At 42.6% G+C, this 16,903-nt stretch overlaps 1 protein-coding gene across 5 annotated transcripts in view; it reads right to left on the reverse strand.

Moving 5' to 3' along the window:
- LOC121579313 (roundabout homolog 3) overlaps positions 1-16,903 on the reverse strand; it is a 291,922-nt gene that overhangs the window by 29,490 nt on the left and 245,529 nt on the right. For all 5 annotated transcript variants that reach the window (XM_041893800.2, XM_041893798.2, XM_041893799.2 and 2 more), the window contains 2 exons: positions 12,412-12,583; positions 2,586-2,788 (listed from right to left, as the gene is read on the reverse strand). In XM_041893800.2, the coding sequence (XP_041749734.1) occupies positions 2,586-2,788; positions 12,412-12,583 (375 nt within the window). The remainder of the gene's footprint in view (positions 1-2,585; positions 2,789-12,411; positions 12,584-16,903) is intronic.

Raw genomic sequence — 16,903 nt, forward strand, 5'->3', positions numbered from 1 at the left:
ACTGTATTCATTAAGATCTAAAAGGCAAAACTGATAATAGATCAGCACTCCTACTCTGAGAGACTTGATAAATATGGGTCCTGATCCTTTGGTACCAGTGTGGGAGTTTAAATGGGCAATCTGCAATTGCTACATCCATTTTTGGACTTATAAATTATTTGTATTTACCCATTGATTTTTAAAGAACACTTATAAATGCCTCATGAGCTTAGTTCAACTGTCATACCCCAACGTTTAAAGGAGGATAAAGGACAGACCGTTCACATATGTAGACAATGTTATTGTGCTGGGCATAATGAACATGAGGTTTAAAAGTGGTGGAATATGTAACCAGAGGGGGTCTGCAAACTTCTGTGGCTCATACAGCACTTCATACTTCTGTGGCTCTGACTGTGCTTCATACTGAGCACTCAACAGTAAGCAGCAATCTGGGCTGGCGATGCATAGCCATGCTACTAGCAAGGGAAACTGTGTGTGTGTGTGTATAGCCTCACGTGCGTGTGTTTGTGTGTGTGTGTGTGCGTGCACGTGTGTGTGTGTGTGAGACTGTAAGAGTGGGTCAGGGAGAAAACTGCCTATTAAAAATTCATTGGGAGGCTCAGAGCTAGACGGGGGCTAGAAATTGCTTACAACAGTGGAAGATGTAGAGACTTTAATTTCCAGACAAGGATCTAATGGTGGTGACAGCTCACGGCCACCCGCTTGCAGGTTAGTGGGCTACACAATCACACACACATATTTCAAACTAACGACTAGGTTTTCAGACCTTTTGGTTAATTTAAGACCACTCTTATTCAAAACGAAGCTAATTATTATACAAAGCACACTACAAAAACTCACAGCAAGCCAACACATTGCAATAAAAATAATGCACTGTGGTTGGTGCTTGGATGCCATCCACTACTTCTCTCTACCCGTGTGTGTGGCTAGCCAGTTGCAGTAGCGTTGGCATTACTCAAGTCTAAGTGCGCTGTCTAAAAGCCCCAAGAGAGACAGGAGAGGTGACTCCAAGTCCAACAGTACATCACTCTTCCTTCTCTCTTCCTATAGGCCCGGCTGACCCTGAACGGACCTGTATGGCAGCCAAGGATGTGGCTGTCTGTTGCGGCAGGTCCATGTTGGTGACTGGTGATTGGCGGAGAGGGAAGGGGTAAACGGGCGGGCATCTAACTATTAATCATGGTTGGCAGCTTTGGGTGCTGCGCTAAACAGATTGTTAAAAATGTATGAAGGAGGCGAGAGTCGACCGGGAGCAAAATGTCTAAGCACTTATGGAATCAGTTCCTTATGTTCTCCCCTTCCTCGCTGTTCTGATATAATCTCCAGTGCACTCTGTATTCTCTCTCTCTCTCTCTCTCCCTCCCTCCCCCGGGGTAATGGGCTTCTCTTCAGTCCCAGACAGGAAGAAACAGACCATCTGTCGGGTCCCCTGCCCTCTCTTCTCCCTCCACTCTCTCCTCTCCTGCCTCCACCAAAAATCAACTTCCTGTGCCCCTCTCTGCCTTAGTTAGAAGATGAGCCTCCCGGATAAAAGGGAAGGAGAGCGATTAAAAACAAGCAGAGATAGTGTTCAAGATTCAAAAATATAAAATTTCCCATAAGTACACTCCATCTAGTCGAGATGTGAGAAATTCACTAATACAGTCAGTAGAGGAAGTACTAAAGAGTGTTTGCTACATCTTGAGTGCATGAAAAATGTGTTGGTACATTGAGATGCTTGACTTCTCTCTCTCTCCCTCTCTCAATACCCCTACAAGGATTTAATTAAAGTCATGGCGATCGTTAATCACTGTGGGCCCAACAATCAATTAATTAATACGTCAGCTGGCCCCGAAGCTCGCCACACACTCCGGTGACCTGCAGGTGCAGCCTGCAACCCCAGAGGGCTCTTGGTAGAATGGATATCATTATCCGTGCGTATGCCACCACTAACGATTGCACTCGCTCATTACCTTGGCGAGTATGCATCGCTGCTAAGCTTTATGACGCCACAGAAACTCGACCACCAATCACTAAATCACCCATAAACCATAAAAAAGCCACTCTGCCAGTATGATATTCCAATATTAATATCTGCCTCCCAATTAGATTGCATTAGATTGCTGAGTTGTGTTTTAGAGTGGACAGCTAGTATGACCTGTATGATGCTCAATGAGTAAATATCAATATATCAAATCGATAGGTTGCTTTGCCGTGGCATCTCAAAACTGCTATGCCTATTGCTGTGACTGGCAGTGAGTCATAATAATACAGTGAATTAAATTAAGCTAAATACCATTAAGGCTGAGAAGTTGATAGGATTGCATTAGAAACAGCACTCAGTTGTTACTGCATGCGGTTGCTTAGTGTCACCTAGGAGAATTAGCTCAGACGATTGGCCATGATGAGACTTGGAGTGCATTGAGAGGAAATGTGAAGTGTTTAATTTCATATACTAATATCCAGGGGGTGATGGCATTTACGAAGGAGGGGGGAAAGAGAATCAATGGGAACATTCTAGCTACGTTCATGAGCATTATTGGGAACATTCTTTCTACATTCTTAAGAATTATTGGGAACGTTCTATGTAAGTTATTTTCAGGTACCTGCAGGTTTGTGATCTGGAACATTCCGTTCTCCATCAGGCTGACACGCTCGTCTCCCAGGATCCTCTGGCCGTCCTTCTCCCATTGGATGCTGGGCAGAGGGTTGCCCATCACGTGGCACTGTAAATGGGCGGTGGAGCCCAGCGCCAGCGTTTGATTGGCCGGCCCTTGGCGGATGATGGGCGGGACTCGGTCAGAGGATGCTGTGTGGGGGAGGGAAGGAGAGAGAGAGAGATACGTTAAGAGAGTGTGTAGTTGAGTGCATTCCATAGGAGGACCATCCTTCACCAACCAGCTACAGAATACAAACACATTGCCATATATTCATGAGATAGCTGTCTTAGAGATCATAAAACAACTAATATACATCAACTAATCGTAATAAACAGTTATGGCATGTCTTCTTAATGTATCCTAAACATTTGCAGCATGGAGTCCATCTCTAATTCTGTAATAGCTCAGACACACTGGTAGGATTGTCAAACGTTTGCCTGCTGACAGTACTTACACTGCCGACACTCTGTTCAGAGGTGCTATCTCTTTTGTGTTCACACAGCAAAGACCTTGCAGCTGTAAGCCACTTAGCCTTGTTAAAATACTCCAAACCAGAAGGTGGCAGTAGCGTTGTTTTGCAATGCATGTCCATATGTGTTGCTTAGTTTATGGTCTAGATTCCAATGTTAGCTATTTTGTAGAAAGCCCTTGTTGATACTAGCCAGATAGCCACACCCTTACGAAAAAAGATGTCAGTCAGAGTGCAGTATAACTGCAGTACACTGTAGTATAACTGTAGTTAGAATGCAATATAACTGCAGCAGGCTCCAAATACTGCATCTAAAATAACACTGTTTTTTTACTACAGTAATTTTGCAGTGTAACTGCAGTTCATCTGCAATCACTGCGTCCAAAATACCGCAGTCGACTGCAGTTACTGCACCTTTACTGCAGTTTCAAAACTGCACCCTTTTTAGTAAGGGCAGCTAGATAACTACCTAGCAAGATGACGAAGAAACTATTTAATTCACTCTCCATAATCCCATACTGCCAGCGCCAGCCCATAGCCAAATGTTTAGCTAGCTGGCTAAGGACACTGCACTAACTCGAGTCGGCATCTAACACAGGCAGCTGTTTCATGGAAACAAATCTATTGTGATTTAATTATAATGTCAATACTAGCTACAATGGTTAGCTAGCTTGGAGAAAGTATTTAGTATTGTGTGCATTGCGTCTGTGCACTTAGCTAGCTACCATCCCATAGCCTACATTGCATATGAAGTGTGGCTTGCTCATGACATTTAACCATGGAGGTACAGAGAAAATGCCCTATGTTTTTATTTTTGTTGTCACTCCTGTTGGCTCCCCACGTGGGGGTTCTTGCTCTCTGATTGGGTCGAAGTCAAGTTGTTGGCCACTGATGAGCATTGCGATTCTACAAGTAAAAACATCAGGTTCATAGCTACAGGGTCAGCACGCAGCCGGTACCGCTTTTATTCTAGCAAGAGAAGGAATGGCCTCCCACTGTGATAAGTACCTATCGGCAGTGAGATTCTCGGTGTGTTTCATGCTTTAGGACTAGTGATGGGAAGTTCGGCTCTTTTAACTGACTCTGATCTTTTCTACTCGTTCAGTCAAAATAACTAATCTTTCGACTAATTTCATTCATTTGAGTCAGTAACGCCCAGAGCACGCAGGACCCCCTACCGGGCGAATGATGAACTGAAAACTTGAAAGAGTCATGATTGTACGAGCCTCTCGTTCACCATAGGGGGCTTATTGGAGCTATCATTTTGACTGAGACTTGTACATTGTTTAAAGCACATGTTTACATTTGTTACAAATACGATTATTTCTAATGAGGTCTAGTTGTAGCTGCAACCGGACTAGATTGTGAACTCAGAATGCATTGTTTGACTGCCGTGAGGCTAATAAGTAGCCTGACGACTCACACTAAATTCTCCCCCTGCTCTGTCATTCGCTACATACTTCTCATAGATACACACGGCTACTCATAACTCGACAATGGCTGTATTATTTTTGTATCATTCTATAAACATTTTGGATATGCTTGGTTGGTCATTTTTAACATAGTTCCATGTCGTCTTAATCAAAAAAACTTCCTCATACCTAAAAACAATTTGATACTAAACGTAAAAATGTTAGCGTGAACAGATAAGACTGTCGCATGGAATGTATGTCACCATTATCAGCCAAATAGCTGATTCCAATTGACTTTTTTCAGCTAGCTAGCTAACTAACCCTGCTTTTATAGCTAAGATTCCGAAAAGCTGTTGCGTATCGTTCAAAAGGAACGAATCATTCGCGAACTGCACATCACTATTTAGGACATAACTCTTCAGCTCAACCAGTGTATATCGCTATCGGCAGGTCCGGCTGTGTAAAAACACGCTGCTGTAAAATAACGCAGCTCTCAGCAACTCCACAAAACCCCCGCTCCTGCCCCATTTCACATCCAATCAATGACATCGATCGTTTTTGCTCGAGCGTGTGGCAATCTAGTTTTTCTCCGTTGCTCTAGAGACAATTTAGATGAGAAATAAAACATCAGTTCAATGAAGACGTTAAAGGGAAAGTTCAATGCTAATACTAGTTGTCACTGTCTATTTTTGTAAAACTGTGTGTATTGCAGTCACGTTTAAGGTTAGGGTATAAATATGTTAATGTCGTCCCTTCAATGTCAACTTTTAGGAGTTACCCTATTGGACTGGGGTCTTTTGCCAGTGCAGGCCTTTATTTACCAAAACGTCTTCCTATTGCTTTTTCCCACTAGACAGCAATGTTATGGCTTAAAACGTCAAAGTAGCGCTGAATAATTCAATATTTGTTTGAGTAGACCTGGAAAACTATTTTTGTGTCGAGCGGCGTGAAGGAGGCGGAGGACCATGAATAAGTCACTGACAAGTCAATTACTTTGGCATTTACCATTCCCTCTCCAATGTATCACTTTTATGAAAAAAACATGTTGGAAAGGAAACATAATCTTTCACAACATACCACCAGGGTTGTGGACTCAATTTCTGCATTAGCCACATCACATACTAAGTGGATTTGCTTTGTGCTAAATAGCCATGTGGCATAAGTGGATACATGTCGATCTACTAGAGGCTGAAATATGGGATGGAGGAGTGGAGTGTTTGTGTGCTTGAGTGTTTATGTGTGTGCCTTTGCCTGAATAGTGAACAATGTCCACTACATATTCAGATAAACAGTATAATTACGGTTTTAAGTGCATTGGCACTCTCTGCATTGACTCTTATTAAGCAATATAGAACGTAAGTAGTACAGTATGCAGTTTACATCAATAGTGTACTCCTTGCCACTAAATCCCATCCCTCCATAGACTGTCCACCCTGTAGTGAAGCACGGGCCCTGGCTATAGACTCACTAAACCACCATACCCTGCAAACAGAGGCAAGCCAATGGACATATTTGGATCTGTCTATGCCAACTCTGTACTTCTGTGTGTGCCCCATCATGAAAACATCACTGTGTGTGTGCTGACATCTTACAGAGTAACATTCAGTTTAAACTTTAACGGTCACTTAAGTACCACTGTCCCTCACTTTCAGTGTGTAGTCTAGTGTATTGACATGAAGTCTGCTCATTAAAATTGTCTTATTTCATTTATTAAAGTTTTTAAAATTGTGTTTGTTTTGTGTGATTGTACCCCAGCCAATGTTGCCAAAGCAAATCATTAACACAAAATGTACCTCAAAATATATATCAAATCTACAGTCTTACTGTATCATCAAGAGACAAATATATTTCAACAGGACCAAGAAATTCATTTTTTGCTGATAGCTAGTGATATTGTTGGTTTATGAACTCAAACACCATGCCTGAACTATGACAAAGGGAAAATGAGAAACTAATATTTAGCATTGAGCTGTAACCATAATGTACACGCACATTGTTGTCTGTATGCTAGGCTGAGATATGCTAGCTACGGTACAGTGCTTTGAGGCAGACATGGAGCACAGATGCATCTAAACAACAGTTTATCCCCTTCCTTACTTGGCGGGACGAGGGGAGCATGTGTTCCCGGCGAGGTTCATTTGCATAGCACCATTCCGACTTGTCCTTTTTGATTACGTCTCGTGTTACCTCCTGCTGGTTGTTCATTTGGGGGACTGAGGGGGCGACAATTTTTAATTTGGGATGGCTTTTTAAGACTTTTTAATTTATTTGGGTTTAAACAGTTGTGAAGGGAGTGATGATGGGTGTAGGTCGGCCGGGGGGAGGGTAGTCCATTGGCTAAAACAGCAGTCCATTAAATATGTCAGCATAAAACATGGTGATGAGGTAGTCGGAAATAGTTTGCTTCCCAAATGGCACCTTTTTCCCTTTATAGTGCACTACTTTTGACCTCTGGTCAAATGTAGTGCACTATAAAGGGAATAGAGTGCCATTTAGGATGCATTCGAAGAGTTAGATGGTAATGGGATATGAATGTGGGTTTGTACGAGGAAGGCGCTGTGTTGGGTTTAAGAGATTGGTTAATTGAAGCTGGCTGTGTGTGTGATAGTGAGCCCTAGGGGGTAATCAACTAACTCCAGGGAAACATGCTAGGTTTCTGTCCTTACAGATTAGCTTTCACACACACACATACTGGTACACACACACTCACACAGGCATGCATGCAGAAGCACACGCACGCACACACACACACACACACCAGTGGAGGCTGGTGGGAGGAGCTATAGGAGGATGGGCTCATTGTAATGGCTGGAATGGTATTAATGGAACGGTATCAAACACATCAAACATATGGAAACCACATTTGACTCCATTCCATAAATTCCATTCCAGCCATTACAATGAGCCCTCCAATAGCTCCTCCCACCAGCCTCTGACACACACACACACACACACAAACACACATACACACAAACAAACAAACACACACACACACACACTCTGAGGCTGTGACGGTGCAAACAAATATTTTGGATATCTAGTCATGACTTTATGGAACTGTGGGAATCCATTGTTTAACGACAATGTTCAGGCAGGTGGGAGATTTAAACATGCCATGATTTCCTGATTTGTGTGTGTGTGTTTAGCGTGTGTGTGTGTGTGTGTGTCTGTCCCAGACTTGTCTGTATGAACACCTATACAATATACTGTCACCAAAACATTTACAACAAAGACATATTGACATAGTCAAATAAATAAGTGTGTAATTTTTTTAATAAAGGATATTATGCTGAAACCCTCATATTAAACACCAATGGTATTCACTAAGTTGATGGTTATATTTAGGATAATGCTTTACAGGTTTGTCAGTCAATTTTTTATTTAAAAATTATCTTATTTAATTATGTCATATATTTTACATTTATAAGGCCACACAGAGGGCCAGAGCTAATTACAGACACCTGTAATAATCTAAAGTACCCAAAAGGGCCACTAGATGTTTCGTTATAGATTACAGAAAATCCTTGAAAGATACCAACATTCTGACAGTTTACTGGTAAGTACTCAATTGTCATACTTGAGTAAATGTAAAGATACCTTAATAGAAAATGACTCAAGTAAAAGTGAAAGTCACCCAGTAAAATACTACTAGAGTAAAATTGTAAAGTATTTGGTTTTAAATATACTTAAGTATTAAAAGTAAATGGAATTGCTAAAATGTATATAGTATAAACCAATTCCAAAATCCTTATTTTAAGCAAACCAGACAACACCATTACATTTTTTATTTTTTACGGATAGTCAGGGGCACACTCCAACACTCAGACATAATTTACAAATGAAGCATTAGTGTTTAGTGAGTCCACCAGATCAGAGGCAGTAGGCATGACCAGGGATGTTCTCTTGATAAGTGTGTGAATTGGACCATTTTCCTGTCAAAATGTAACAAGTACTTTTTGGTGTCAGGGAAAATGTATGGTGTAAAAAGTACATTATTTTCTTTAGGAATGTAGTGAAGTAAATATAAATAGTAAAGTAATGTACAGATACCCCAAAAAACTACTTACAGTTGAAGTCGGAAGTTTACATACACTTAGGTTGGAGTTATTAAAACTCGTTTTTCAACCACTCCACACATTTCTTTTTAACAAACTATAGTTTTGGCAAGTCGGTTAGGACATCTACTTTGTGCATGACACGTACATTTTCCAACAATTGTTTACAGACAGATTATTTCACTTATAATTCATTGTATCACAATTTCAGTGGGTCAGAAGTTTACATACACTAAGTTGACTGTGCCTTTAAACAGCTTGGAAAATTCCAGAAAATGATGTCATGGCTTTAGAAGCTTCTGATAGGCTAATTGACATCATTTGAGTCAATTGGACGTGTAACTGTGGATGTATTTCAAGGCCTACCTTCAAACTCAGTGCCTCTTTGCTTGACATCATGGGAAAATCAAAAGAAATCAGCAAAGACCTCAGAAAAATAATTGTAGAGCTCCACAAGTCTGGTTCATCCTTGGGAGCCATTTCCAAATGCCTGAATGTACGACGTTCATCTGTACAAACAATAGTATGCAAGTATAAACACCGTGGGACCACGCGGCCGTCATACCGCTCAGGAAGGAGACGCGTTCTGTCTCCTAGAGATGAATGTACTTTGGTGCGAAAACTGCAAATCAATCCCAGAACAACAGCAAAGGACCTTGTGAAGATGCTAGAGGAAACAGGTACAAAAGTATCTATATCCACAGTAACACGAGTCCTATATCGACATAACCTGAAAGGCTACTCAGCAAGGAAGAAGCCACTGCTCCAAAACCGCCATTAAAAAAGCCAGACTACGGTTTGCAACTGCACATGGGGACAAAGATCGTACTTTTTGGAGAAATGTCCTCTGGTCTGATAAAGAAAAATAGAACTGTTTGGCCATAATGACCATCGCTATGTTTGGAGGAAAAAGGGGGTTGCTTGCAAGCCGAAGAACACCATCCCAACCGTGAAGCATGGGGGTGGCAGCATCATGCTGTGGGGGTGCTTTGCTGCAGGAGGGACTGGCGCACTTCACAAAATAGATGGCATCATGAGGAAGGGAAATTATGTTGATATATTGAAGCAACATCTCAAGACATCAGTCAGGAAGTTAAAGCTTGGTCACAAATGGGTCTTCCAAGGTATTGGAGTGGCCATCACAAAGCCCTGACCTCAATCCTATAGAAAATGTGTGGGCAGAACTGAAAAAGCGTGTGCGAGCAAGGAGGCCTACAAACCTGACTCAGTTACACCAGCTATGTCAGGAGGAATGGGCCAAAATTCACCCAACTTATTGTGGGAAGCTTGTGGAAGGCTACCCAAAACATTTGACCCAAGTTAAACAATTTAAAGGCAATGCTACCAAATAGTAATTGAGTGTATGTAAACTTCTGACCCACTGGGAATGTGATGAAAGAAATAAAAGCTGAAATAAATCAATCTCTCTACTATTATTCTGACATTTCACATTCCTAAAATAAAGTGGTGATCCTAACTGACCTAAGACAGGGAATTTTTACTAGGATTAAATGTCAGGAATTGTGAAAAACTGAGTTTAAATGTATTTGGCTAAGGTGTATGTAAACTTCCGACTTCAACTGTAAGTAGTACTTTAAAGTATTTTTACTTAAGTACTTTACACCACTGCCAATTTGTCCTGAAAATGCACTGACGAGGGAAAAAGTTTGTTGACGTGTGGCTTGATTGAACCATATTATGCGGTAAATGTGCAGTGATTGGTTGAAATTTTGAGCCCTCTTTTTGTACTGCGGTGATGGGTCAGTTTTATGTGATAATATTGAGATGATTTGCCAACACTGGTCTCTTGGCCCTCCCACCCCTATTGGAGGGCAGCTCCCGCTCAGCCCAGTCAAAACTCTTCTCTGTCCTGGCACCCCAATGGTGGAACCAGCTTCCCCCTGAAGCTAGGACAGCAAAGTCCCTGCCCATCTTCTGAAAACACAACCCTACCTCTTCAAAGAGTATCTTAAATGATCCCACAGCACCCCTACTAACACTCGCACTTGATTTCACTGTTTTATGCGGAAATAGTGCATTGATTGGTCAAATTTGCAAGCCCTTGCAAATAATTTGATTGCATAATTGCGGAATACAGTGAGCTCCAAAAATATTGGGACAGTGACATTTTTTGTTTTGTTTTGGCTCTGTACTCCAGCAATTTGGATTTGAAATGATACAATAACTATGAGGTTAAAGGGCAGACTGTCCGCTTTAATTTGAGGGTATTTTCATCCATATCAGGTGAACCGTATAGAAATTACAGCACTTTTTGTACATAGTCCCCCCATTTTAGTGGACAAAAAGTATTGGGACAAATTCAATTAAAGTAGTCAAAAGTTTAGTATTTGGTCCAATAGTCCTAGCACGCAATGATTATATCAAGCTTGTGACTGGTAAATGACGCATTGTGTCATTTTGGAATAACTTTTATTGTAAATAAGTATATGTGGATGCTAGCATGATTACGGATGGTCCTGAATGAATCGTGAATAATGACGCACATACCCCAAACACATGCTAACCTCTCACCATTACAATAACAGGGGAGGATAGCATTTTTTGGAGGGGGTATGATATTTGTGTGTCTGTAACTTTCTCACTCATCATTATTCACGATTCATTCAGGATCAGGATTCATGGTAGCATCCACATCTGCACTTTAACCTCATAGTCATTGTATCATTTCAAATCTAAAATGCTGGAGTACAGAGCCCCCCCCCCAAAATAATGTTTTGTCACTGTCCGAATACTTTTGGAGCTCACTGTATACGACAGATTTGTGAGTGTGTGTGTTACTGTGTTAGAGGTCTTCACGGGTCCAAAAAGTTGGATCAGTTACGAAATGGATTTGGTGTTTTCCCACCCGGACCCGATATGCATAAATACATTTTTTAAATATAGAGACCCGTTCCAAACGGACCCGAGGACAACTAGACCCTTCTGTATAGACCTGGCTGGATCCAGACCCGGTCCGATCCGAGTGAGGAAAGCAACAGAAAGGTACTTTTTTAAGCTACTTTATTAACCAGAGCGGATAAAGCACGAGAGGAGGGAGAGAGGTTCCGCTCTAGCAGGCGGGGGAGGGGCCGCACTGTGAGTGAGTGACATGGGGAGGAGGGAGGGAGAGACAGCAACCAACCAAGCCGACTTGCGCTATAGTAGACTAATAGCTGCCATAGCTAGGCTATTTATCATCAAATATGATTATGTAGTACCTGTCTTGACTGCATCAAACCGGGAGAAGCGGATTACTTAGTACCTGTCTTGACTGCATCAAACCGAGAGAAGCTAGTTAAGCTAGCTAACGTTAGCTAGCTAGGCTAACAGAGGCTGCAGTGCATGCGCTTTCTCATCCTACAGTTACAAATAACAACAACTCTATTCAGAATATTAAGTTGCATCTCGCCAACCTGTTGGCTCTTGGTCATTATAGCCATCTTTCATTGATTAGATATCTCCTAACTTTTGCCACACATGGAGCGAGGCTCTATGACTGTAGCCTATTGCCACTTTGATGACTTATGATTGGCCAACAACAAGCTACACGCGCCATGCTCCACTCTCGTGAAAAGCAAGAGCAGCAGCATAAATGATAAAATGTCTCTCTCTCTCTCTACTGCAGCAGTCTTGTTCGGATCTGTACGGGCCCTTGCAGACAAGTCAGTTAAAATTACACATACCCGACCCCCATGACAATCATATTAGATCAGACTCAGACCCGTGACATTATTTAGAATTCTGGATCCGGACCCGCTCGGGTCCTGGATCGGGTCTCGGGTATAGGTGGATCTGTGAAGACCTCTAGAGTTTGTGTTCCTCCCACAGACACTCACCACTCTCGACCTCCAGCAGGGCCTTGGTGAGGATGCTCCCAGCTACAGAGATGGCCTGACAGATGTAGTATCCCGAGTCCTCACTGTGGACGTCTGTGATGGTCAGCTCCCCGCTCAGAGACACAGAGAACCGGCCCGACTGGGCAGCTTCCTGGATGGGGAACAGCAGGATCTGGGGAGGCAGGAAATGACACAACACCCCGTCACATAACAGGTAGGCTGAAACAAGTCAGCAGAGGGGGGATAAAACTTCACAACAACATGTCACACAACAGGTAAAGCATATCATAACACCACATTATTTTGACCGTAATTTGGTTCTCAACTGACTACCATGATAGAAATTGGCTGTGTTAAAACGAATACTATTTTGCGAGTGGAATTTTGAAAGTGGAAAGCAATGGGTACAGTTAAGATAATTCTGCCATCTGAAGGGCCACATGAAAGAGAGCGAGCGAGAGAGAGAGAGAGAGAGAGTGTGTGCATGCATGTCTGTGTTTGCTAAATGCATGCAGTGTATGTACAGTGGGGAAAAAAAGTATTTAGTCAGCCACCAATTGTGCAAGTTCTCCCACTTAAAAAGATGAGAGAGGCCTGTAATTTTCATCATAGGTACACGTCAACTATGACAGACAAAATCCAGAAAATCACATTGTAGGATTTTTTATGAATTTATTTGCAAATTATGGTGGAAAATAAGTATTTGGTCACCTACAAACAAGCAAGATTTCTGGCTCTCACAGACCTGTAACTTCTTCTTTAAGAGGCTCCTCTGTCCTCCACTCGTTACCTGTATTAATGGCACCTGTTTGAACTTGTTATCAGTACAAAAGACACCTGTCCACAACCTCAAACAGTCACACTCCAAACTCCACTATGGCCAAGACCAAAGAGCTGTCAAAGGACACCAGAAACAAAATTGTAGACCTGCACCAGGCTGGGAAGACTGAATCTGCAATAGGTAAGCAGCTTGGTTTGAAGAAATCAACTGTGGGAGCAATTATTAGGATATGGAAGACATACAAGACCACTGATAATCTCCCTCGATCTGGGGCTCCACGCAAGATCTCACCCCGTAGGGTCAAAATGATCACAAGAACGGTGAGCAAAAATCCCAGAACCACACGGGGGGACCTAGTGAATGACCTGCAGAGAGCTGGGACCAAAGTAACAAAGCCTACCATCAGTAACACACTACGCCGCCAGGGACTCAAATCCTGCAGTGCCAGACGTGTCCCCCTGCTTAAGCCAGTACATGTCCAGGCCCATCTGAAGTTTGCTAGAGTGCATTTGGATGATCCAGAAGAGGATTGGGAGAATGTCATATGGTCAGATGAAACCAAAATATAACTTTTTGGTAAAAACTCAACTCATCATGTTTGGAGGACAAAGAATGCTGAGTTGCATCCAAAGAACACCATACCTACTGTGAAGCATGGGTGTGGAAACATCATGCTTTGGGGCAGTTTTTCTGCAAAGGGACCAGGACGACTGATCCGTGTAAAGGAAAGAATGAATGGGGCCATGTATCGTGAAATTTTGAGTGAAAACCTCCTTCCATCAGCAAGGGCATTGAAGATGAAACGTGGCTGGGTCTTTCAGCATGACAATGATCCCAAACACACCGCCCGGGCAACGAAGGAGTGGCTTCGTAAGAAGCATTTCAAGGTCCTGGAGTGGCCTAGCCAGTCTCCAGATCTCAACCCCATAGAAAATCTTTGGAGGGAGTTGAAAGTCTGTGTTGCCCAGCGACAGCCCCAAAACATCACTGCTCTAGAGGAGATCTGCATGGAGGAATGGGCCAAAATACCAGCAACAGTGTGTGAAAACCTTGTGAAGACTTACAGAAAACGTTTGACCTGTGTCATTGCCAACAAAGGGTATATAACAAAGTATTGAGAAACTTTTGTTATTGACCAAATACTTATTTTCCACCATAATTTGCAAATAAATTCATAAAAAATCATACAATGTGATTTTCTGGAGAAAAAAATTCTCATTTTGTCTGTCATAGTTGACGTGTACCTATGATGAAAATTACAGGCCTCTCATCTTTTTAAGTGGGAGAACTTGCACAATTGGTGGCTTACTAAATACTTTTTTTCCCCACTGTATGTGTGTGTGTGGTTTTCGTCGCCTCCAATGTGTATGTGTATATTTTGGGGGGTTCCAGGGGTGCGGTGCTCTTTGACTCTGTCCTCTAAGAGGCTTAAAGCTGGTTGGTGGATAGCCCATGGCTAGAGGTAAAAGATGAAAGGATAATCGTGTGTGTGTGAGAGGCAGAGAAAGAGGGAGAAAGGGAGAGGGCCACAGTGGCGCTTATGGATAGAGAGAGGGAGGAGACAGGCACAGAGGGATAGAGGAAGAAGATGGGGACAGAGGGGCACAGAGGGAGAGCTAGAGGGAGGGAAAGAGGGAGGAGAGGGGCACAGAGGGAGAGCTAGAGGGAGGGAAAGAGGGAGGAGAGGGGCACAGAGGGAGAGCTAGAGGGAGGGAAAGAGGGAGGAGAGGGGCACAGAGGGAGAGCTAGAGGGAGGGAAAGAGGGAGGAGAGGGGCACAGAGGGATAGAGGAAGAAGATGGGGACAGAGGGGCACAGAGGGAGAGCTAGATGTAGGGAAAGAGGGAGGAGAGGGGCACAGAGGGATAGAGGAATAATTTCCCTCCTCAGTCTGTTAAACCAAAGAGAAGCCCTCTGTTGTGCTATTTAGAGCCAGGCAGTTTGATGTTATCTAACACAGCCCTGGCAGGGCTACAAATGGGTTCTCTCTCTCTCTCTCTCTCTCTGCACCTCCTACTCCAACATACAATCCTTCGCTCTCTACTTCATCAACTTCTCATTCCTCTCCCCTCTTTCTTTCTCATTACCATCTATCCATTCCTCTTCCCTTTTCTGTTTCAACCTTTCCCTCTACCCACTATAGCAACCGCTCTCTCTTGCTATCCACCTTCGCTCTCTTCATATCGCTCTCTCTCTCCATCACCCCCCCCTTCTGTCCCTGAGAGCGGTGCTACAGGCTCCCACGCACACACTCCCACCAGGCCTTTCAGCATGTTGCTGCAGACTGTTATGCTTCACAAAGCTCTCTGGATTCTCACAGTGACACGCACGGAGACACATACACACATATTTTGCCTATGTTGCCTATATACTCCTGGTGAGATCTGCTCTAAAATGAGAAGTATATCCAGAGGATTGCACATTACACCACAGACTAACACCAGGGTTCACCTCCCACTCTGCCTCAAAAAGTGTTTGCGCTTGAGCACGTGTGCGTGTGTGCATGTTTGTACATGTGTTTGTGTGTGTGTGCATTGTTCTGTGTGTGTGTGCATGTGTGTTTGTTCTTATCAGAGCTGGGTAGGAGCCATCTTAGTCAACCGAGAGTCGTCTGTTCTTTCGATTGGTCTAAATTTTAAAGCGTGTATCTTTCCATATAGAGACACACCCTATGTTTGAATAAAATCAACTATATGTAGGCTACTGAGCTTGTCTGATGCTTTAAGCACTGAGATTAAAAATTAAAGACACACAAATTACTAAAGAGGGAGCCAGAGATCAATATAGCCTAACCAGAAGAAAAAAACTTGTTCCCGATCCTCCTCCTGCCCGCTGCTGCTGGCCTTCGCCTTTAAAACTCCTGAAGTTCCCAGTAATAGGCTACACCAGTGGTCGGCAACCTTTTCCATTTGGAGTGCCAAGTTATCGTAACATTTCTACTGATCTGTGTGCCAGTTATGATTTTCATATGCACATTTTCACGGAATGGTTTTATTTATTTATAATAAGGTATTCCTATCTCAAAATCAATGTCATGTGGTTAATCAAAACTATCTAGATGAAAATTATACAAATCTAAAAGTAACTTCTATTGCCATTGCCAATATTTAAAAATAGCCTACATAAAGCCAACAAATAAAAACATTGCAACCCGCAGGTAGAAAAAATCCTGATAAAAATAAATATCCTATAAACCACATTGGCTACGCATGGCCTGTCTGCAAGGAACTTGAAACATTGTATCAACCATTAACTTGGTCAGCCAGAAGCTTGTGCTAGCAAACTTGCAACATTGTATAAAATATTTTGGGCCCTCAGAGTTTCATGTGCCAGTGAGCTCCGGACAGACAGATACAACTGTAGGCTACTTGCGCAATGGATAAAAAGTAATCAGGTAGGCCTATTTTATGACATTTTTTTATGGTATTCGAATGGGAGAGTAATGGAAAGATTTTTCAAATAGGCTATGTTGAGGAATTATTGACATTCTCAATGATTGTGAAAAAAGACTGAGAAGCTCCACAGTGATGGTGAGTTAAGACAATCAGAAATAGTATCAGATCCCCAAATGGGCACATGTATAGGCCTACATTTGCACGCAGGCCAGGTAGAATAGGCCTAGTTCTATGCGTAATCAAATGCGTGTCCTTACTCAAGATTGACAGGAGCGCTCCAAACAAAAGACAATGAATAAATTGACAACTTGTAAATT

The sequence above is a fragment of the Coregonus clupeaformis genome, chromosome 13 (genome assembly GCF_020615455.1).
Source record: "Coregonus clupeaformis isolate EN_2021a chromosome 13, ASM2061545v1, whole genome shotgun sequence".
Lineage (NCBI taxonomy): Eukaryota > Metazoa > Chordata > Actinopteri > Salmoniformes > Salmonidae > Coregonus > Coregonus clupeaformis.